The 24,678-nt window shown below is 44.0% G+C and overlaps 1 protein-coding gene across 6 annotated transcripts in view; it reads right to left on the minus strand.

The window, feature by feature from the left end:
• dnc (phosphodiesterase dunce) overlaps positions 1-24,678 on the minus strand; it is a 546,492-nt gene that overhangs the window by 53,020 nt on the left and 468,794 nt on the right. For 5 of the 6 annotated variants that reach the window (XM_090374492.1, XM_090374494.1, XM_090374496.1 and 2 more), the window contains exon 3: positions 5,305-5,358. The exons of the other annotated variant lie outside the window; for it this stretch is intronic. In XM_090374492.1, coding sequence (XP_090230618.1) covers positions 5,305-5,358 — 54 coding nt within the window. The remainder of the gene's footprint in view (positions 1-5,304; positions 5,359-24,678) is intronic. 6 annotated transcript variants of the gene reach the window in all.

The following is a 24,678-nucleotide window of genomic DNA, read 5'->3' on the forward strand; positions in this document are numbered from 1 at the left end:
TTCTCTCACTATGTCCTCTCTATACCCCTTCGACTGCACAAAGATGGGGCATCAATTCCCAGGGAGTTGTACATTCTGAACGTATTCGCCGGGAACACTGATCTAAGGGATTGCACGTTTTGCAGAGAAGATTGTGGACAGGGTTGCACTGCACCGGATTCATTCGATAGTCCGAGGGATTGTCGTCACTTCCGAGATGTCAGGCGAATCCATTTGGCGACATAGAAGTTGTGCCAAGGTGTACAGATTCCTCTCTTTCACCATGGTTTCTCAAGGTTTCATGCCAAGGTTTGCATAGAGCACGCTCCTAGAGACGGTAAAAGGGTAGCCCATCCCCCTGTTTAGCCATCCCGGAGCCAATATTCAACCCGAGGAAATCTCTTTAGTTGAGTAGAGTTTAGTTTTGTATGCAATAAAGAGTTCTTCTTCTAGAGGAGGGCCCCAGACCAGAAAACCAAAGCGTGCAGCGGTATAGGTGCCAAATTCCTTCGTACGTATTCCAAATGAACTCTCGAGGCCTAAGACCGGCCAACTCCTGCCGGATTGCCAAGAGCGCCGCAAGCGTTTTATCCTGGCCATTTGAGGTAGTCTTTGAAATTAAGTTTGTCATCCCATTTCAATCCGAAATGAGTGCTGGAGTGAACCATTTTAATGGAGGTCCCATTGATTGTGAGCATAATTTCATTCCCAGTCGTCCTTTTTGTGATGATCATCTGAGCTGCTTTCTGAGGATTCAGTTTAAGTCCCAGAGGTCCTAGATAATCCTGGAGTTCAAACCGTACTATCTGATTTTCATAGATGACTGCCTCAGATTTTACGGGATCATCGGATGTGACCGGCATTTTAAGATCATCTGTGTACGAAATGAAGTTTCGGTGCTTCACAAGGAAGGCCTCTAATGCTGTGGCAAAAACCATGATGAAAGACTCCCCTTGTGGGATGCCGACAGAGGTCGCGGTGGTCCTCTCCAATCTGTGGTTATATTTAATAAAAATCTGCCTGTTGACGAGAAGTTGATCGAGGATAGCAAGGAAGTTACCTTCGATTCTGAAATAATGCTTCAAAATTTTAACCAGCTCTGTTGTGCTGAGTGTGTCGAAAGATGATTGTATGGCCAGGAAAAAGATTAAGTTGTTTCTTAGAGTTTAGGGTTTTTTGGATTGCCCAGCTGGTCATTAATAAATTTGAAAGCGTGAGGCCTAGATTCCTAGTTATTCCTAGGAATCTGTTGTTGTGAAAGTTGATAGCTTAAATAAATTCAAGGAACAACTGAACAACGTTTTGGAGTAAATGGATGGGTGAAATGGGAAGTGTATTTTTATTTTATGTTGCCCGATTCTGTATAAGCTTGCTTTCTTGCATCATATGCCACTACTAATGACACAGTTACTCACGAGCTGGATTTAGGGAACAATTTCGACATAATTTATTTGGATTTTAGCAAAGCATTTAACAATCGTTCCCTCATGAGAACTTACTGCATAAGCTTGAACAAGTTGGGTTTACTGGTAAGATTCTAAGATGATTGCTCGGTGGCTGCAAAACAGAACGCAGAGGGTTGTGATTAATGGGTATTCTTCAGATTTGAGTAACGGCAGCAATGGGGGTCCCACAAGGGTCGGTTCTTGAACTAGTGTTGTTTCTCATTTTCATTAATGACATCGACGAAGGTATAGAAGACGTGATGTCAAAATTTTCCGTGTTTGGCAAAGTCCTTAATGGTCAGTTTCAAGCAGCGATCCTTCAGGATGCCTTCAATGGACTTCAAAGATGGTGAGAGAAGTGGCAGCTATGTTTTAATGCTGCTAAATTCAAGGTCTTCCACTTGGAGAAAAGGAACCCTCAAATAAATTATACCCTTGATTTGTAAATTTGATTTGATTTGTGGTGTTGAATTAAAAACAGTGGAGGAGGAAAGGGATCTGGGATTTATAATACGGGCAGATATGAAGTTTTTTGAACAGTGCAAACAGGCAGCCAGGAAAGCCCTTGGTGTCCCATCGATGATTTATCGAACGCTATCCTGTACATATAGGGAGGTCATAATCTCACCATATAAAGGCAATTGTAAGCCCACATTTGGAATACTGTGTTCAAGTACGGAGACCGCATCTGAAAAAAATACATTTTGAGCTTTGAAAGGGTCCAAAGACGGGCAAATGGAATGGTAATATCGGCAGAAGGACGACCGTATGCGGAAAGACTCCAATTATGTGGGCTAGAGAGCTTTTCAACTAGGCACCTCAGAGGTGACCTCATTGAGATTTTCAAGGCTCTGAGAGGGATTAGTAAAATGAATAAAGGAGAAATTTTCCAGTTCGAAAGAATTCCACAATTAGGGGTCATAAATTCAAATGAGAGGGGGGGGGGGGTTTAGGTTTAGTTGAGATTGTAGGAAGTTTCCTTTTAGCCAGCGAGTCGTTCATTGCTGGAACATTGCCCTCGCAGGCAGTTGAGGCTGGCAGCTTGAATAAATTGAAAGGTCTACCGGATAATTACCTGTGTGAGCAGGGAGAAGCGTATAATTGGTGCTTTCTTTTTTTTTTTTTTTTTTTTTGCCAGTGCAGCAAAAGCGTGTGGCTTCCTTTAATTGTACTAAGCGTAAGGATATAAGCTTGAGATATGTCCCATTGCAGCGTCCTCCTGCAGAATTTGCTTCATTCAGATGAGTGGCAAATTGCAAACGCATCAAAAGATGTTTTCCTTCGTGTGAGGGATGATCGAAGCAGTTTCGTAACTTTTTGTTGAATAAACGGAGTAAAGAAAATAAATAAGAAGATCCCAGAGGAACACCTGTAAGGGATGTAAAGTTCTTAGAAAAGTTACCCCTTATATACTGTAAAACCGAATAATTAGTGGATTACCGGATTAATTAATCCATATTATTGCAGTGAGACCCTTAACAGGTTCTGATCTAAAGGGTTAATGCCCAGGACTGCTCGGTGCGAATAATACAACCCAGTTTTCTCCATCAGTGTGAGTAGTCAGAAACTGCCAAAATGAACCCACGTTTGTGAGCACCGCTCGATCCCTGGAAGGAACCATGCAGATGACGCGGTGTTTATACAGAAAGAGATGTTCGTTCGGATCAATGAATCGAGCATCTTATCTAAAAGCGTTCTTAGCCTGTAATTAGATACGTTAAATTCGGAACCTTTTTAAAGCGAGTTGGGTTCATAGAGGAGATCCGTTGAAAGTACCAATTGAAAGCGATGCCGTACAAAAGGTCAATTTGATCCGACCCACGATAATACGTACATCGCGAAAAGCGTGTTCATTCAAGAATTGGTGGGAATAGTCTGGTGAACTGTTGATGGCAACTGAGTGGATGGAAATGAAGATCTCCGATGTTTGTTGGGGAGAATCAGTCGTGCTTCGTCTTTTAACAGGATGGTTCGCTTGAGGTTAAACCAAATACGGTATTTTTTGGTAAGACTAAAACACTTTTGTAATAAAACCCAAACACGTTATTTCATTGACAGGGGCGTTATTGTTTACCAAAGTGCAATCTGTTTGAACTGTAGTTTGATTGAGAGGGACGGGGGTCAAACCGCCTCGCAATAATGTACGACGATATCCTGACAACTCACAAGAATGGTGAGAAAAAAATGGGTCCGATGTTCCTCTTCAATAACGCTGAGTTTTGCAGACGTGATCTCTATTGGGCTTTAATCACTCTTGGCAGACATGATCTCTGTTCGGTCCTAATCTTTGCAGGGATGATCTCTATTGGATTCTAATCACTCATAAACACATCACAGATGTTGCTTCCTCAGCGTCCTGGGTTTCGCTTTCGCTCCCGGTGTTATTTTTCTTCCAAACAGCGGTTCACTCTGCACCGATCGCGAATCCGTCCTACCATGGAATAATCAGGGGCGGTGTCCCCAAAACCTCTCTGAGGCTTCTAGACTCCATTCAAAAGAGGGCAGTGAAGTTAGTTAATGATCTATCTCGTACAAAGTCTCTCCACTCCCTTTCTCATAGACGTCCTGTTTCTGCTGCCTTTTCTACGGACAATGCCAAGGACATTGCATTACTCTTCCGAGTGGGCATCGGTAACACCTCCTCTCTCTCTCTCTCCAAGTAATTTAAGTCATCTTCTGTCTTCCAAGCCTTCCCTCATGCACACTACTAAGTACAAGGTTCTAATACCTTTTGTGTGTGTTTGTTGAGTTACCAAATGAAATTATCAAAAGGGGTGAGGGAAGGGTAGGGTAAAAAGCACCTTTGGTTGTGCAGCCAATGTTCAAATTATTCAAATTAGTTGAATAAATGGGATTTTAGATCCCCTCTAATGGCAATTTATTACGTCATTTGTTTAGTCAAGATTTATTTGTTTCATTATCTAAAGATGAGTCCTCGATTTCTGGTAACTTTTCGTTGATCAGTTGGATTTAGAATCGTTACTGAGACACTGTGGACTTTTCTAAAGTGGTTTGCCTAACTGAGATCATTTCTTCAAGTTTTTATGCGACTGCACGATCGATTCGCAGATCAACATTGAGTACAAGAAACAGTGAAATCTTTGGAGAAAATAAAGTTGAGAAAGCGCTTTTCTGAAGTCATACACTGTCTCGTTTAAGTAAAGCCCAATGAACAAGTGCTAAAAGACGAATAGACGAATTAGCGGACAAATGTTAGAAGGAATGTCGAAAACTTGCCCAAGACCACAGCGGAGGTCGTAATTCGGCCAACAGTTGGTAGAAAAAAATTGTTAAAGGGTTCATCGAAATGTGGGCTTTGAGAAAAAGGGTTTCTTTTAAACTCAAAGACTGGGAGAACGATCGTGCAGCGCCACCTAAGTTCACTCAAAATGATTCGAGCGCAGATTATACCCCACTCGGGCACTAAGGCGATCTGGAAATGTGACCCACTGTAATCGTAGCAGAAAAGGTGAATGTACTTTCAGCACGTGGTCAATGTCCTGGATGTACGCGATTACAATATTGCCAATCCACGTTTTTCGCAAAGCCCGGCGAAATGTTCGCCCGACCATCACAAGTGCATACTGTCGGTAGATCAGCGTCCCGGGACATTCCAACCTCGTCCAGAAATATGTAAGAAGCGTCGGACTTGTATTTTTGCATTTCAAAGAGTTCTTCTACGTTGTTTGCAAAGCCGACCGGATGGCACCAGAAAGAGAAAACGATTTGGTGTGGGAGCGACAGAGATTTATTGCGAGGGGCAAAGGTCAGAAGTGATTTACGGTTGTGACGGGCGATGCTTGAACATGAAAATACTTCACACAACAACAACACGGGAAGAAGAAGAAGTTATAAGAAAATAGGAGAAAGGGTACTTAACTGTTTGTGGCGGAATCCTGCTGTCTTTTCCTTGTCCGGCAGGGGGCTCTGACCACTGCAAGTACACAAAAGGTCACAAATCTTCATGGCGATATTCAATAACGAAATTTGTGGCGGTAGCAAAGGATGGGGTTAAAGGTCATAGCGGGGTTAAATGCCGCAATCATCAAAGCAAAATTCACTTCGTTCGAGCTACTCTACTTCGAGCATCATGCAAGCATTCAGCAAAGGAGGGGCATGCCCTCCCTCCTCCGAAAGAAGCCACTAAACATGCAGCCGAGCCACAAACGAAGCTGAAAACGTCGGACCGGCGTACAAATTTGATGCCGAAATTCCCTCTGGACGAGGGGCGGTCTTGTGTAGAGGGTGGAATGCGCACGTGCTGTGTGTTCGACACTCTTCTGTCCGAAATTAGCGCGCTCATTTCGGACATAAAAAAAAAAAAAAAAAAACCGCGCGCTACCGTCTTCCCCCCCCCCCCCCGCCGTTGTCGATGCACTGCTTTCGCAGCGCCATCTACTCAAGGTTAGCGGAACTGGTTTGTGAACCTCGGCGACCGACAACGAGCGTGACGAAACCGGAGGCTGATACGCGGGGGGGATTAGAGGGGCTTTGCGTAAACCCCTCGTGATTTACAGTCATTGTTGTTCCGAGGGTCGCCGTAGTCTCGTGAAAATTCTCCCGACATCGAGGCGACACTGCGAAACAGGTAGTGTCGCCATTGCACGTGCACGTGGAGTTTACTACGTCGTCGCCTGTTATGGTGACCCGACCTGTAACGTAAAGAAGAGAGAAAGAAGACCGCGCCGGGAGGAATGCAACTGAATTAAAAAAAAAAAAAAAGAAAATTTGTTTTTTAGAAAATCCGAAATCGCGAAGGTCTTTTTTTAAGGAGTGAAACTCAATGCGATGACGCGCGACAATTTTTTTTTTTTTTTTTTTTGGCATCTTATTGGACTCGTGCAATACTCACGGAGTGCATTGCATCGGGCGCCATCTGTGGAGAGTTGGAATCCCACCGAGTAACCGATCCTCGAAAACCAACTTCGCAAACGCGAGGCTGCGTCGTACTCGTGTCACGTGATCGAAACAAAAGAGAACCTTTCGAGAAAGTACGTTCTACCACCGGGTTTTGACCTCTGCTCTTCAATCTTTGGAAACTGTTCTCGATTTAATCCCGTTCATCTTCGCTGTTTCAACCTACCCCTCCTCTTCCCGATCTTCTGTGTCACGTTCCAGCTGTGGCTGCCTAACTGAGGACATCTGTACAGGACAGAGATCCCAAGCTTCTTGCTGTTCCTTCGAGACTACATTTGAAAGATCGGTTCCTCCCTTATCAGAAGCTCCACCTGGTTCAATCCCTGGATGCTGACTTATTTAAAATCATAGATGATAAAAAGTATAGACGGATCATCCTAGATCTGCACGTGGTCTCCAGAACTACCAACTGATCTCAGATCGTTATGGCGGGGCAAGAGACTCTCAGAAAACTGGACTTGACGAAAAGTTTTTGTTATCACAATTTGTTATTTTTGTTATTCTGTATTTTCTTTCCAAGTCAATGTTATCTGCTATGAGTACTTTTTTTTTTTTTTATATAATTTGCTTATAATTAATCTTTACAATTCCTTTATTATCTCTGCCGTTTGTTAACCCCTGGCATGGTGCCGTGAAGGGTATTGTATGGTCGTGGTACCTGCGTGTACCGGTGAACTGTACAATAAAGATCTTATTTATTTATTTCCAAAGAGAACTCGTGGACAAATATCATCTAATGGCTGTGGAGCAGAAAGAGTTTCGCACAAAATTAACCAACTGTGGATCAAAAGGTTGGCTGTTCACGGAAGCGTGCGAGGGGGACGTTTTTGTTTTTTTAAGTTTGTGTGCGTCTCCTGCTGCGGGATCTCTCCTGGACCAAAAACGATGTTCCTTCAACTGGACTTTTCCCGTCTAAACAGAACTAACGTAGTGTCGCGTGTTGTTTATTTGTTTGTTTACTGCTCCTGTTACGCGCTTTAACTGGGCGTTGTGTACATTTTACGTCAATCGTAAATAAAGAAAGAAATGCGCGCACGGCCAGCGTTGCTGCAGCGCACGCGGATCCTAATTATTATCACGACACGGAGCGGGTCACTGCAGGAATGCGGAGCCATTTTTGCGGTGCCAAATGGATCTCTCTCACCCCCATCCCCCGAGTACCAACCAGTCCCCGGATGAACACCCGCGCAATATGAAGCTTCTCAGCTGAATAAAACACGAAAACGCTCTTCATTCTTAATCACAGTGCGGGGAAACGTTAATCGCACACGATCAGCAATCTCGCCAACAAACGCTCGTGAAATATTAAAATAGCTACGCCGGGCGAGCGGAAAAAACAAGCGATGGAAACAACGTGGAGTTCTCCATTTTTACAGCGGGAGGAAGGGAAGGGAAGGGAAGGTAGAGCGCTGGTGCACACGTGAGGTGCTCGCTTTGACGGCGAATGAAATAAAATAAAAAGTCACCGAGGGATCCGTTTATTTGGGGTAGCGCCTCCATTGTGAGTCGCCTGCTCAGAGAGGACCGCAACGAATTAGGGACGGCATTTCCCTCTGATCCCCCTCCAAAAATCTGACAATACGGAGCTGCAGTCGCAAACAGATTCTTTTTGTTTCCACCGAATCCGAGGAAAGGTAACTTCCCCCCTCCCCTCCCCCACGCTCAATCGGTTCGGAGCATCCGTCCGTAGGAACTGCATCCGATCTATTTCCATTCTGCGAACGGGTCAACGTCCTCCCCCGCCCACGCTTAAGGGCTCTTAAGAAAGGAAGCGAGAAAAGAAGGGTCTCCCCCCCCCCCTCCCACGAAGGAAAAGGTAGCGGCGACAGGAAGCGCTCGCTCTCTGAAACAAGTAGCCACCCACGCGCCGCATGTTCGCACGGCAGCGTTCCTCTCTATCGCGTGTGTGGTCGCGGTGGGAGGGGGGGGGGGTTGCAACCTCTCCTCCGTCGGCTTACCTGGGATGCGGCTGTGCGATGCGAATGCTGCGTTGGAGCTACCAACCGCGTGGGTCGGTTGCGAAATAAACCTTCCGGGCTGGTGATTACGATTACAAGAAGGAAGCTTAAGGAGCTCGCGCGTTTCGAGGGCTGAAATGCAAGTCTGACTTTTTTTCATTCTGGAAATCGACCGCCAAACGTTAGAAATATATAGGCACGAAAGGAACGGCATGCCATCCCCAACCCAGAAGAGACCCAAAGAACTCTCCCTCATTCCACACGACCACTTCTTCAACTCCATCCACTTCACACGTCTGCACACCGCCTGTTTTTGCTGAAAGGCACTGCTGCGGGAGACTGGCTGAATTCTTTTTAGACCCTCCCCCTCCCCGCCAGAAAAGCTCTCTTCCGTATTTGTCGGTTCCTTAAAAATCGATGGGGGGGGGGGGGGCTCGCTTGGGGTTAAACCATCGCGTTTCCCTTTTATTCGCTTTGTCGCAATGACGATAAATCTTTCAAAGGTGCCCCGGCAATTATTTTGTTTCCCCCAACCCCCCAGAAATTCGAAGAACAAAAAAGTGCGGAGCAGATAAATGACGTCAGACACTCGGGGAGGTGACAACGGGGATTCCAGCACATCGGTAACTCCCCCTGGCACGTGGGTAGCACAGTTGATGGGATCGTCGTCCTCCCCACACTGGGTGGAAAACACCCGAGGTCGAATTCGGGCTTTTTTTCGATCCATCGCCGGCTCCTGAGGGTAAAAGCGCTGCATTTTTTTCATTTTCACGAAATCATTTCGTTCTTTCCACTTGGGCTCGCTGTACATTTTTGTGCTTGGCAGGTGGGACGGGGAGAGTGTGTACAGGGAGTACACTCTTTTACAAATTAAGCGGAAATATTTGTTTCTGTGAAGATAAATTCGAGTTCGGCAGAGAAAATATGAGAAATTATTTCAAGGTTTTTTTGGTATAATAACAAGTTCAAAATGTCTGTGAATTATTAAAGAGCAGTTAAATGGAGAGCAGAAGTAACAATTACTAAAAGAAAGGGTGAACAAAAAAGGAGTGCCATTTGGAACAGGATGACGTGAAAAAGGTTACTAAAGCGGAGGAAAATGGGATGCCAGATTAAGAAGCGCCTTTGATCTAAACCGCACTTCAACGAAATCAGGATTGTGACTGTCCAGTCTGGCGTTAGCGTCAAGAAAACAGGGCCACTGTGGCAAATTTTAGGCAAGTTGGCGACATTTAGCGAGGAAATTGTAAACACCAAAACAGGTATTTTAGTGTTGGAGTCTATCGGCAGCCTGCGGAGGTGCCAAATAAACGAAGTAAACAAGAAAATTGCAAGAGAGGGTTTGCTTTGTGGCACGAGGGAGAAAGTTGTGGTAATTTTTTTTTTTAACTAATAGGCAAGAGTGAGAAACTAAGTATTGAGAGTCCTGTGGAACAGTTGAAACTGCCGAGGAGAAAGGGTTTGGATGTGAGTTCAGAGATTTGTGAGCAGGGGAAGGCGTGTGTAAGAGTGAGAGTTTTGGAGGTTGGAATTTGTGTAATGAAGAAGAAAAAAGTAATAAGGGGGTGAAGACACGTTGAGTTCGGGTCAGAGGTGGGAGAAACGGGTGGATAAAAGAAACGAGAGACACGTGGAGTGAACGTGGAGAGTGTGTTTTTTTTTTTTTTTTGAAGTGTGGACGAGCGGGGATCACGTGCTCTGAAGTATAAAGTAAAGGTGATCGGCGCATCTAGCGGCGAAATCGCACGCTGAAGAATCATCACTTACGAAGCGACAGTTCCGTCTAGATCCGGTCCAGTCCACAGTGAGCCAGGGGTCGTAAGTGCGTTTCAGTTTCTGTTAAACCCCGAACTCATAAAAGCTGAACTCAGTGCGAAATTGTTTGAAGGAATTTCTTTGAAAGGAAATGTTTTTTGTAATGTAGAAAAGTGAGTTGTTAAGTTGGGTTAGATAAGTAAACGATCATGAAATGACGTATGGAAAATAAAGAAAGAAAGAAATATAAGGGAATTGCGAATAGAAAGGAATCATAGGCAAAGTGGGATGAGTAACTTATATTATTATTTAGACAATGTATTTAACAGATACGATTTTAGGTGAAAGAAGAACAATTTATTTTTCATCCAGAGAGAAAAGGGGAAACCCTGCCCTCTATTAGAAAGGGGGAGTAACTAAGATGCGAACTAAGTAATTTGCTGTAAGTATTACTGATGTAAGGGAATGAAAAATAGTAATCGATTTGTTATTTATTAAAATTTGTTATTTCTGTAAATTTTGCGTGGTCTTCATGCTCCGCTAATTCACCCCTCCCCCACCAATTTGGAATTTTTTGAAAACAACAGTCCATTTGCGATCCGCCCGGGACTTCAGTACAGTACGAGTTAACAACACTTATTTTCAAAGAAAAGTTATAAATACCATAAGTAGAAGGAGGGTTATCAACGATTAAGGCCACATATTGCTCCGTGTACACTGTTCGTAAATTGCGTCCGTTCTGTGGATCTCCATCGAGGCTTCGTACCACAGATTTTCTGCGCACCGAAGGAAACCAAGCGTTTGAAATCCTACAGGATTCAGCGCCCTACACAAGCTGTGAATTTCTCCCCAGAAGACAGTCTATCCTTTTGAAAGGCTCACTACCCTACTACACTCCCCCCTCCCATCCACCGTCAAAATATAATTATTGTCCAAGAGCCATATTCCAACGCAAAAAAGGTAAAGGGGTACCCTTTGACTTACAAGACCATTCAGTGTGATGAAGACACTCCCTGGGCGGCGGTGCTCATCAGGAATCCTAATATAACAGCCACCAAAGTGACACAGTTATGTACGACCTGGGCAGCTTGCGCCCACGTAATCACACCCATAGGTTCCTTCTATGTGGTCTCCTTATATTGTAGACCGGGGGTAGAAATCACTTTTGCCATAAACTACCTTCAACACCTCTTGGATGTCCTTCCAAACCAGAAAATCATCGTCGGAGCAGATGTCAATTGCCGCTCGCCTGCCTGGCATAGTGCAACCGAAGATAGAAGAGGAACAAATAATGGCCAGCTCTTGGAAAACTTCCTTGCGGGGTCACCCCTAGCCATACTCAACCAGCCGCACCAACTCCCCACCTTTTGCAATACACTGTGGGAAGCAACAATTGATATCTCACTTGCGTCCACCAACACGGCCGCCCACGTCTCTGACTGGAGGGTAGAAAACTCCTGGACAACCTCCGATCACCGTGTCATCACGCTGAAAATCTCTAGGACACTAACCAGAACTCAGATCCCAAGACAACTGGCCAACCGATATGCAATAAACAAGGCAGACTGGAATCTGTTTGCTGAGAAGCTCCTCACAGCAGTAAATGCTGGAGAGCAGGACCTGATGCTGGAAGAGGATCCGGACCTCCTTCAACGAAAGATTACGGAACTCATCACCAAAGTCAGCAAGATAGCAATTAAGAAGAAAATTCCATCCCCAGGGGCAGTGCCTTGGTGGAATCGGGATCTGCAGTCACTGCGGAAGGAGGTCATCATGCGCAGGAAAGAATTTCAAAGAGCCCGGCGCTCTTGGCCAGAAGCTGAAGTAGAAGTCATGAGACAGCGCTACAAGGCTGCCAGAAACTTGTATACGGACTCGATCAGAAGAAGCAAACGAAACTCCTGGGAGCAACTCGTCTCCAACATGGGAAACACAGATCCATGGGGGGTGGTATATAAAGTTACCACCAACAAACTCCCCAGGGGGGAAATCCTTACTACTACCAGAACACCGCAGGGACTGCTTACAACATCGTGGGAGCAGTCGATTGAAAACATCCTCAACTCGATCTTCAAGGAGCAGGTTTACCCGCAGTCCCAAGCACAATGCAGGCTTTGTAAAGAAAACGATGACTACGCCACTGACAACCAGGAACAGCCGTTCACACAGGAAGAGCTTCAGAGCGCTGCTGCGCAGATAAAAACTAGAAAATGCCCGGGCAAGGATATGCTTGAACCGGAAATCATTAAGCGTGTTGTGGATTTAACACCAGGACTCCTACTTCGACTCTATAACTGTTGTCTGAAACAGGGGTACTTCCCCAAGGACTGGAAAATTGCCAATACAAAATTAATCCTAAAAAATCCTAACAGAAACCCAACTCTTCCGACCTCCTATCGGCCCATTGCTTTGCTGTCTGTCTTGAGCAAGCTCTATGAAAGACTTTTATACAAGCGGATTCAACAGTATTACTCCATAGCAAACCTAGAGGCAGCAAACCAATATGGCTTCAGGCCGGGACTGTCAACAATCGAAGCCATCAGGAACCTTATAAATACTGCCAATTCATGCCAAAGTAAATATTTCCTGGTGATCGCTGTGGATTTTGCTAGGGCGTTTGACTCTCTCTGGTGGCCAAGCGTCCTTGGCAGACTCCGCAAAGCTCATACGCCCATAAACCTTTACAATACTATCAAAGCTTACCTGTCCCAAAGAAGAATTGAAGTCATAGCGCCCTTCCAAAGGATAACAAGAAATATCCATAGAGGATGCCCGCAGGGGTCCGTTCTTGGTCCCCTGCTTTGGAATATAGTCTTCGACGACTTCCTTGACACCAACTTGGGGGAAGTAAAGTGTCAAGCCTTCGCAGATGACCTTGCACTGATGGTGGCTGCAGACTCCAGGGCCCAACTGGAGATACAGGCAAACCATGCCCTAGAGATCCTACAACAATGGGCGGAAGAAAACTTCCTACAAATTGAACCGACAAAAACAACGTCGATCCTTCTCAAAGGATCATTAAATATCAGAAGACCCCCGCAAATTAAAATAAAAGGAAAAACGATAAAGTTTACCACCCAAATGAAATATCTAGGTGTCATCCTTGACAACAATCTCTCCTTCCAACCTCATCTCAAGCAACTAAGAATAAAAATTAGAAACTACTCTGCACTGGTAGCCCGTGTTACAAGGCGTGACTGGGGCCTGAAAAAGCGAACACTCTCTCTCTACTATAAGGCTACATTTATACCAGCAATCTCATATGCTGCTCCAATCTGGTTCCACAAGACAGCCATGGCCGTAAATAAAAGAATTCTTGATTCAATCCAGAGATCAATCCTTCTAACAATAACCCGCGCATGCAGGACTGTCAGTACGCATGCGCTCCAGGTGCTGGCGGGGGTTCTCCCGCTGGACCTGGAGATTGTCAGGTGTGGCCTGTCATACTACCTATCTAAAGGGATGCCCGTCACATTCATGGGGTACACCATCGAACTTACAAATGACAGAAAGACAGAAAAAACCCGATTACTAGGGCATCTAAAGCAAGAGTGGCAAACCCGCTGGACAAACAGTACCAAAGGAGAAGTGACAAGGAAATTTTTTCCGGAAATACACAAAGTGTACCCTAAATCACCGCCTTGGCTCCACCCAGGACTGCACTCCACTTACCTCCTGACGGGTCACGGCCCTTTCAATGAAAAACTTGCAGCCTTTCGGCTTGTGGAGGACCCACATTGTCCATGTGGGGAACGCGAGAGCTGGCAACATTTGATGCACCAATGTCCACTGTACGACGACCTACGCGGAATCTTAATCACCAGACTAACTTACTTACCTCAGGACCGGGAACACCATCTCCTGGACAGCTTCGATGAATATAGTGCGCTCGCCAAATTTGCACAAGACTTATTTGCAAGAAGGAGAACACAAATTGCAATCAATAATGCACGCCATTAGCCCAGGGCTCCCTGCAGATGAGCATCCAAACTGAACCAGACTATGGCCGTTATGGTGGGACCTCACTCTCCCTGTCTCCTAGGATTGAACATCCATTGCAAATGATAGACGATCCGACACCATATATGCGGACTCCTACTAGACAATGATCTCTCTCTGGACGGGACTCTTTCTCCCATGTGCGACGCAATGACTGGACCACATGACCACAGCAGCTCTGCTTCAGCACGCCGCCTGGCGTTCTAAACTGGGCACCTTTGCCCAGTTCACTTTTAAAACCCCATCCCTAGGCAGGGAAGGGGAAGAGATAGGCCTCTGTCTCATCCCCTCCCCTGTCCCCCCCTTTCCTCCCTGGTGGGGCTTGCTCCACTGACACTCCTGGGATCGCCTTCTCTTTCGTTCCCATACTTCTACCTGTTCCCCCCAATCTTCAGTCTTCCCCCACTCTACCTTTACCGACCGTGAATGTCCCACTGCATGCTGCTAAATTTCAATGTAAAAAATTAACCTAACCTTCATTTAAAACCTATCTCGGCCTTACCTAAACCTCTAGCGTCTACCCCATTTTTTTTTTTTTTTTTTTTACATAGGTCCTAGCCACTGAAATCTCAGGAAATTAGGTGGCAGGGCCTGCCAGAGTAAATAATTGTAAAACTGGTGTACCTGGTCTGCCTCCACGGGGCCAAGTGTGGGCAACGTTGGGCCTCAGTAGGGGTCCAGCGGCTAAATGACCAGATGAACAACGGTACACGACAGTACACATGTACAATATCCACACACTTTTAAATCTCTGGCCTCAACAGTGTTCTGTTTCACATGACAATGTATACTACGCGGAGATGGGGGAAAACCCCTGGTGCCGTTTGACACGAATACACTTTACACTTTACTTACCACCGTCAAAATCCAAGGCCAAATCATCAAAAGATGGTTTCGCTGTTAAAACTACAGGGAATTGAGAAATAGTAATAATTTCTGTATAAGCCTATCTTCCTTCCCCTTAATAAAGTGCGCATCTGGGGGCTGGTTTAGAAAGGAAACTCTCCACAACAGCCAACCGAAACTGGAAACCATTCTGCGCACCATCCTTCTTACTATCAGCACGGCTGGAAGCATGGTTAGTACTCCGACCCTTCAGGGTTTTGCGGTGTTCTTCTGCTGGAGGTGATTCGCCAGGGCCTCCATTACTGCGACTACAGCAAAAACGAGAATGGGACTGTGTGATAGGCCGAATAATGAATCCGATGAGTATAACGAATCTGATGGGAACAACGAAGAATTATGAAGTAATCAGAATGTCTTTTCTAATGGGCGATTTTAACTTTCCAGATATGGACTGGAATTTGTGGGTTGGTCACTCGCACACCAGCGAACCTTTTCTCGAGTTATTGAATGATTGCTTTTTACAGCAGCATGTTTCGGGAGGCAACCAGAGGGAGGAATACTCTTGATCTGATTATCAGCGGTGATTATTCATTCATTAAGAATTTACGGATTAAGGAACCACTGGGTGACACTGATCACAATGCACTGATATGGGAACTACTTAAAAATGTAATTACCATCAAGGGAAGGGCTATTACTTTCGTAAAGTGACTACAGAGGTCTCAGACAATTTTTAAATTCTGTACAGTGGGATCAACTGATGATGTTACCAACGTTGAATTCTAAATGGAAGCCTTCAGGGACCTAATCTTGGAGGGTACTAGGCTTTTAGTTCCAATTAAGAAATACTGTTCGAGGTTTAGGCCTAAAAATAATAATGACACCGAAGCCTATGGCAGGTATAAACTATTCTGTAATCAAGTCACAAAGGAGGTTAGGCAGGCGAAGGCAGATTACGAGAAATCTTTGGCAAAGGATGCTAAGAAAAACAGCAAAGCGTTCTTTACTTATGTCAACTGTAGAAGGAAGGGGATGAATCTGATTGGTCCACTTCATATCGATGGTTCCCTGTTCATTGTCCTCGGGTAGCTGCCAAACTGAATGAGTATTTGCATCTACATTCACACATGAGTAATTCTGTAGGAAAATGGAGACTAGAAGTTTATAAAACTCTAGCAGAGAGCTAAATTATTTTGTAATAACAGAGGAAAGTGGAGGAGAAATTGTTGAAATTAAACATAGAAAAACACCCTGAATGAGATCTATTCAGTTATATTAAATGAGGCAGCAAACCCTTAGCCATAAATAGGACAGCGTCCATGGATTCAGGGTAGGTACCCACGGACGACAGATGTGCAAATGTATCTCCAATTCACAAAGAGGGAGGAGGGATCTAATGATGACACGAGTAATTACAGTCCAGTTAGTTCAACTTCTGTTCCGGGGAAAATAATGGAGTCGCTGATTAAAGAAGTACTGCCGAATCCTCTAAACAAGACTGCAGTTATAGTTTGGACACGGAGAAGTGTTGGCTGACCAATTTCATTAGATCCTATGGCGTGGTAACAAAGGAACTGGTTGCAAAGAATAATTTTGATATCGTATATTTGGATTTTAGAAAGGCTGTCGATACTGTTGCCCATGGAAGACTACTGCACAAATTGGAGCAGTGTGGCACTGGAGGCAAATTGCTGCTATGGATAAAGGGATGGGTTAGTGGGAGAAGACAGACAGTGATAATCAATGGACGCTGCTCTTCGTGGACTAATGTTATTAGTGGAGTCCCTCAGGGTTCGGTGTTGGGTCCACTGTTGTTTTGTATATTTATCAATGATATTGATGATGGTATATCGGGCTTAATGTCCAAGTTTGTAGATGATACAAAGGTTGCCAGGGTTGTTAATGAATAGTAATAACAGTATGCTACTGTAATAAGATCTGGAAGTGTTGGGCAGATCGGCTGAAAAGTGACAACTCAAGTTTAATATCGACGAATATAAAGTACTGCATATCGGTAAAAGTAACCCCTCAGAAATGTACCAATTCGGTTGTAGAAAATGAAAAAGAATAATTGTGCAGGCACAGATATGAAGTTTTCTGAGCAATGCAGACAGCCTGACCGAGCAGATTGTTAGGTATTGTTAATGACATATATGAATGTTTATTAGCAGGGATAAGGAGGTGATTATCCTCATGTATAAGGCAATGGTCAGGTTACACCTTCAGTTCCGTATACAGGTCTAGACGCCTCATTTTAGGAAGGATGTAGAGTTGCTAGAACGAGTACAGAGAAGGGCAACGAGTTTAGTGAGTGGAACGAAGGGACTCTATTACGAAGAGGCTTTCATTTCTGCAAATTGCAGCGGCTGGTAACCAGGCACCTGCCAGGTGATCTATTTGGTTTTCAATGGTTTTGATAAGCTCAATGTTGATGGGATTTTTGATTTTGCTCTGATTACGAACCAGATTCAAAGTGGGAAAAGACAGCTGTGCGGAAATTTGCCTTTTTTAGCCAGAGGGTAATTGATTGCTGTAACAGACGTTCATCTGTCATTGTGTATGTTGACAGCTTAAATATATTTTAAAGAGGAACTGGACAAACTTTCAGACGAAATGGATGTATGAAATTGTTGTGTTTTTTTTTTTTTTTTGGCTGATGATACATAAGCTCATACGCTTGGTTTCTTTCTTCACATGTCTTCATTACCACTACTACTACTGCTTTCTATCAAGGGGCATACCAGCAACTATCCGCCCTCGTGGAAAGCAGAGTCAGTAAGATCGCCGTCCTCCCCACACAGGGAGGAAAAAAGCTGAGTTCGGCCAGGTGGACAGGAGCAGCAGTGCGTAGCAGACGCTTCTTGATTAAATCGGGGTTCGAGCCCTTGACCACCAAATACGGAGGGTGAGGAAAGGTCAGGGAATGACCACCGCATATCCCCGGAGCAATATGCAATTAGTTGCTAATGCTCCTAAAAACCAAATAACACAACATAATCTGAATTCGAATGCGGTCAAAGACACGAGGAATTTTTATAGGTGGTTTTTACAACGTGGAGTTAGTCGAGGGTAGCATAGTTTTTCCTCTCGGAACTTCTGTATTTTCGTCCACAAGAAGAGAAATTCGAAGATTGAACACACTCAATTTACAGACAGTAGACATGGAGCAATATGACCTCGGTCGCTACTGCTCCTAAACCCCAACCATAACAACAAAAAGAGCAACTATCCACGGACACTCCATCAATAACTTGAACGAAACCAAAGAGGAAAAGAAACAAATGGCCACCGTTCTTCTTGAGCCCTGACAAGAAGAACGATGGATGGGCTGCTAAGGATAAGGGCTCACTAAGAAATTTAAACCAGATGTAAATGCTGCGTTTCCCAAGTCTCCAAATTGGTTTGCATTGCACGATACTTATCCCATCTAACTTATTACTGGAAATGGATCAATAAACCATAAACTAACATTCGTGGGAATCATAGACAACCCCACTGTGTACGTAGTGAAATAGAAGGCCGGTATCATCTGGTATTAGCTGTCAACGTTATGGCGTAGACAGGTATGTATCAGACCCCCCCCACCCCAAGGCATCCATTTTACATGTAAACAGACACCCTTCAAGGAAATGAACGCTTATACATCACACCACTACGAGTTTGCGCAAGCGCTCTTCACAAGGAGGAACACTCTGCTGCCAATGCAGAAAAGGAACACTTCAAATATCGGATCCGAGAATTCACCTTTCCTAACTATCTACAAAATAAAACTTTTAACGGTTAACGCGTTCGAAGAATGCTGAAGATTATGCGGCGGTTTAACGCTAACGAAGGGATTTTAAATTTTGAAATAGAAGCGAATATTTAAAAACGTACGAAATCAGTGTCACCTTTTGAATAAATTCATCGACTGAAGTTATAAAAATTAATTGTGAGAATTACTGAAAAAAAAAAAAAAAATATATATACATATAGTCGCCTTTGCTCTTCAAGAGCATCTCGTGGCTTGCACGATGACTCTTCCTACGACTAAAGCCGTTCCCTTTCAAAATCGGTAAAATCTTTTGATTGCAGCATTTTCAACTAAGTCCATTCCAGCACATTTTGACAGATTGATTTTAGAAATTGCAAGTGCAAGTTCATCTAGACTAAATAGTTCCGTGTCATTTGATCCCTTGTAAGATCCCTTAACGAACCTTATCTGAACTTGTTCGGTGGTGTCTTGCTCTGGGTGATCATCAGGGAAAGTCTCTCTATAATAGCTGCAACCGTGGAGAGCTAATCAGTAGTCAGATTTCCCTTAGAGTAAACACAACTGTTTACAGTAAACAGAACATTGTGTTCCTCGCACCTTAATCTGTAAATATTCACACCCTTCTGGCACAGAGCCGTCCCGGAGTGACCCAAGGTTTTTTGGGAAATAAACTGATTTTAATAATAATAATAATAATAATAATATATCAGGAGTTACAAGTTTGTCACGACAAATTTTGTATATTAATCCCCATGGGTCAGAATTTCCTGTCTGGGACACTAGTTTCTGCCATGAGGATCTTTTGGCTTCCGCAATAGCTTCGAAATATTCCTTACGTAATTGACAATAGACTTCTTTTAGTCGGCTAACGTCTGTTTCTGTTAAGTATCCCTGCCTCTGGAAATTCTTCCTTGCATCTATAACCCGTCTTCTCAAAACAGATAACTGGGGATTCCACCATGGGGTGGAGCCAGGTCTCCTAACTTTCCTTTTATTGGATTCAGTCAAAGCTCTGTAAAGAGTGTTTTGCACAAAGTAAGCATATTCTACTGCAGATAAACTGTCCAATTGTGCAATTTTATCATCTGAAAATTCTTGTTGCAAGACTTGCTTAAATTTGGTCCAGTTCGTGGTTCTGATAGAAAAGCGATTTAAATCCTGAAGGTGACCTGAAGAACCTCCCTCCCTAACATTTAATACTAAATCAAAAGTGATCGCTATTGCATACATCCGGGCAGACCATCCAGTTTTTTACATGCTGCGACAAGCGTGTCTATGTTAAACCGTCCGTGAATGTTCCAAAAGGTTGTTGGCATGTTGGGAAGATTATGCACATTCCAATGGTTAGTCAATATAAATTCTTCAAACACAGAACCTCTAGCGTCGTTGCGTTCGCTAAACCAAAGTTGAGATTTTGCATTGGAGTCAGTTGAAACCAATATATTTGCATTAGGAAAAGTGCTTAGAATTTCTTCCAAAAGATGCATTGGTACCTCAATATTATCATATTGGAGCGCAATATAAAGAAACCATGTAGAAGTCTAAAAATTGGGTAGAACTGTGGATGCAGATAGAAAAGGATGTACAAAAACGAGATGTGCCTGTTACAGCTAGAGCTCCATTAAATACAACGATGGCAGTTTTTGGCTGCTTGGATTCACCTGCAACGACTCTCGATACTAACGGGTATCCAACAACGTGATATAACTTATCCGTTTGTCTATACATCGAGTAGGGCTCCTGAATAGCCAAAATGTCTACTTTATCCTGCAAACATGAAGCTCTTAGTTCATCTGCAACGCAACGTGAACGTTGCGCGTTCACCTGCATTATTTTTAGGAAGTATTTGTTGGTAGATCTATTGTAATTTAGATGGTTTATTTGTGTATTATTCATTAGCAATTTTCAGTCTTGCAAGTTCAGCTGCCTTCTGATATTCTGGGCAGAGTGGATCCCTTACAGAATGTGCATTGTCCCTGTTCCTCCTCTTACAGTTTATACATCTCCGGGGTTGTTCTTTATGGGGGCAATCTGAGTATATATGTCCCCCAGCAGCACAATGACCTCAAGATTCAGTCTTGTGCGCGCAAAACAGCGTGAGGTGGCCAAAGAAACGGAAGCATTTTGTCACTTTTTTGTAAATTTCCTGTATTTATGGGCTGAGAATCCCAAGAAAATTCTGTCGTTTTCTAAAATATATCTAAATAATCTGGGTGAGAAACCCAATTTATCACTTTTGTCTTTGTGCCGGAGCTAAAACGTAACGTGGACCTTAGTGGGCTAGATATGAATGGATACGCCGCCGTAGCCTAGTGGTCAGGCGCGTGGGTGCATAAGTACACGTGCCTCGAGTGACCGGGGTTCTAGCCCGTGACTGCTGAATACGGTGCTGTTTCTTGTATTCTGTCTGTCTTGGAACTCCTGTGACCGTTTGGTCGTCCCGGAGTATAAACAGAAAATTTATTTATTTAAATACATCTTTTTCTAGAATGATCTACTGTACTTGACTACATCTCCGCCTAGGGTAGGAACATGCTGACCTGTGGCTATCAGCCTGATAGGATCAGGCTATATGAATCGCCAATGGTACGCAACTCTCTTGCTGTGTGTACTACCGATACGGTGTTTCTCTTTTGGAGCTCACTTCACTTTCCTCTACATCCACCATATATCTAGCTACCCCCTCTTGCGTACACTCTGTAGCACCAACTGTATTTTTTTTTTTTTTTTTTGTTTTTTTCCTCTGTCAAGGAAGCTCAGGCGACCCTTGCGGGAACGAGCCAGAGAGTAATGGGCAGCTTGGCTACCTCCTAGCGGTGTGCACCGACAACGTGGGGTTTCACTTGGGGCCCTGCACGGAAATAGCAGGACACAACAGGAAGCAGAAGGCCCACCAAAAATGGCCGAAATCTTAACTTCGTTCAGACCTAAGAAGGAAAGAAGCTGTTTCTTGAAAAAGAAAACGCAAGTCCACAACCAATTTTGAAGTGGGGAGGGGGGGTAGAAGGATTCTGTCTTCTGGGCTGGGCTCAGCTGCCACCAATTAAGTGGCGTGGGGTCCCCATGCGCTGACACCTGTGGGTGCGGTATCTACCCCAAAAGCTGGTATTTTATTTCCCTAGGGTGCAGTCGAGCTGCTGGGAGCCACAGATAATGCAGGCGCCATTAAAATGGAGTGTTTTGTGGGATGAGATGGTAACACCAAGTAGGGAGGTTTAGCAGAGGCCAATCGCTTAACGCCATGGCACACTGTAATTCCATAACTTCCACTTTGTTCCCTCTTTGGGTGGGGGTGGCTTCCATTTTCTTCTCCTGTGTATTTTATTTCCCTAGGGTGCAGTCGCCTCCTCTTACTCCCTCTGGTGGACTCGTCCTTCTTTCAGCACCTCTTTCTCCTTCACCTTTTCCCTCTCCCCCGCGGTACATTTCAGTAATTCCACGGGTCTGCTGGGCATGCCGGGGATGGTAGTGACAGTTTTTCTGCCATCTGGCGTCAAGTGGCAGTTTCTCAACGCAGCCATCCCAACACACCAAAGGAAACACAACGCAGGAAAAGCGCCAAACGGCAAGGATGGTACCTGAGACACGAAGAAACAAGGGATCGAGAAGATCATATATAACTGGGACAGCCACAACTACTTGGCTCAAGACTAGTGGCAACGTAGCACACGTCGACCAACAACCCACTCGCAAAAGCCTATTCATCTCACGATAGGCTCCACACACAACCTCTGAGCAAGTTAAAAATGGCATAAGTGATAATTTGAATATATCCGTTGATGTATACCAACTACCCACAAAATGGCCTTCTTATTCATCTTTCAGATTAGACTGCAACAGTACCCAATATAAAATCCTGTGTCAGCCATCCACTTGGCCTCAAGGGCTCCTCATCAGGTCCTACTTTCAATCTTCACCCCCACCAGACTTCAGAGGCACAGCCAATCAAGACACGATCACATTCAGGGTCCAGTAAACCCCACTAGCTGACTCACTACCGAAATCATGAATGGAAGCCAATTCACAATAATTCCTGTTAGGATATCTGAAAGAAACACCTTAAAAAAAGAGAGAAAAAGACCGCAGAGGGTACTAAGGAATATCCCCAGACATAATAGCATCTCTATATTCTATCAGAATGCCCGTAGCATCCGTAACAAGCTTGAAACTGTAGAAGAACTTCTACTTTTGCACAAGTTTGATGTGCTCTGCTTAACAGAAACCTGGCTTGGCCGAAATGAGGAGCATTTTCCATATGCAGTGTCGGCTGGATATAATGTGATTCTCTGCTCCCGACAAGACAAAAGGGGAGGTGGAGTGGGACTCTTCTACAAAACACCGCACATACTTGTTACTAAGAATTATAAAAGTCAGTCCACTAAGTTCGAAGGGCTAATTGCGTCATGCGAATTTAAATCTGCTCGCATTGATTTTGCAGTTATATACACCCCTCCAGGACCCGATGCTGAAACCGTCGACGAGATAACTAATTGGCTCATTCATGGGCTCCATCACTCAGCAAGGCATGTTATCTGTGGAGACTTTAACTTTTCCCCTCAACTTGTTCATCTTCAGTCCAGATTGCTAAATAACCTTCACCCATTAGGAATCCATCTGATTAATAATCTCCCGACCAGAGGTGATCACCATCTTGATCTTGTGCTATCATCGAGCAATTGTGAACTTGATTCTACAACAGAAATAGCTTTTCAATCTGATCACATGCCAATTTTAATTAACTTATATTTTCCGACTCCAAATTACAACGTCTCGACTCAGGTCCACACCAAGATAATAACGAGCCCAAAATTACTCAACATTACTAAATGTCTAGAAGCAGCCACTGCATTTCCTTGGAATGCACTTGAGCAATGTGATAATCAACTTGCCTTAGACCTTTTAACTCGCTGGCTCATCACAATTTCTAATTATGCAGCCTCAAAGAAAATAAGGATCTCTGAACGTACGAGAGGATGGTGGACTCCTGAGCTGAGCAACACTTTTAAGCTTAAACAGGAACTGTAAAAACAGTGGAAAATGACAGGACTAGCTCCCGACCGAATTGCGTACTCCAAAGGACGAGCAAGCTTTAACCGCCTCAAGTCTCAAGCTATAAAACATCACATTGAAACCACACTTCTGGTTTCAATGTGGGCTGTCCATCATACCGACAGAAATACTGTGAACTCCCTCCACAGTTTGATCCTGAAAGGTGGATGGACTTTATTGCACGAGTTCAGCAAAACCAACATGAGCCCAGTGATATTCCCATGTCTGATGATGTGCCCAGACATGCACTTGAAACCATTGAATTAACAAGACAAGACCTTTTATCTGCGATTAATAAGTTGCCTGCAACTGGTACAGCGGGAATCGACAAAGTACCACAATTTATCATTAAATGTTTGAGCCCATTTCTAAGTGATCCCTCCTAATAATTTTCAACAGCATATTAAAAGGAGAATTTTTCCCTCCAATATGGAATTTATATTCTGTTAGGCCACTCCCAAAAGTTTCCCAGCCATCTGAAGCCAGGCACTTTAGACCCATCTCTCGTTGCTCGTGTCTATTGAATTTACTTGAAAAAACAGTACTGAAAACACTTACCACACACATTTTCCCGCACAGGCCCCAGCAAATTCATTATTCGTTGCAAAACAGATCAACAGTTAGTAACCTGATTATGACTACTAATGCAATCCTTGGATCATTTGAGGAGAAAGAAGAAATGGCAATCACATATCTTGATCTACAAGCTGCGTTCGATAGTGTTCACATCCCAGCCTTGCTCAAACTCCTTCGAAATTACTATCACATCACAGGCCAGTATTGAAGTTTCTGACATCCCTTCTTCAGAATAGAATCATCCAAATGTACATAGGAAATCAAAGGTATACTAGACAAATACATGCAGGCGTTCTACAAGGAGGAGTCCTGTCCGGAATTCTTTTCACTGCTATCATCTACCCACTAATACACAATAGAACAGATATGATATCATATGCAGATGATTTAAAGATCTTCA

Source organism: Mastigoproctus giganteus, chromosome 5 (assembly GCF_048544385.1).
Source record: "Mastigoproctus giganteus isolate SK-2022 chromosome 5, ASM4854438v1, whole genome shotgun sequence".
Taxonomy (NCBI): Eukaryota; Metazoa; Arthropoda; class Arachnida; order Uropygi; family Thelyphonidae; genus Mastigoproctus; species Mastigoproctus giganteus.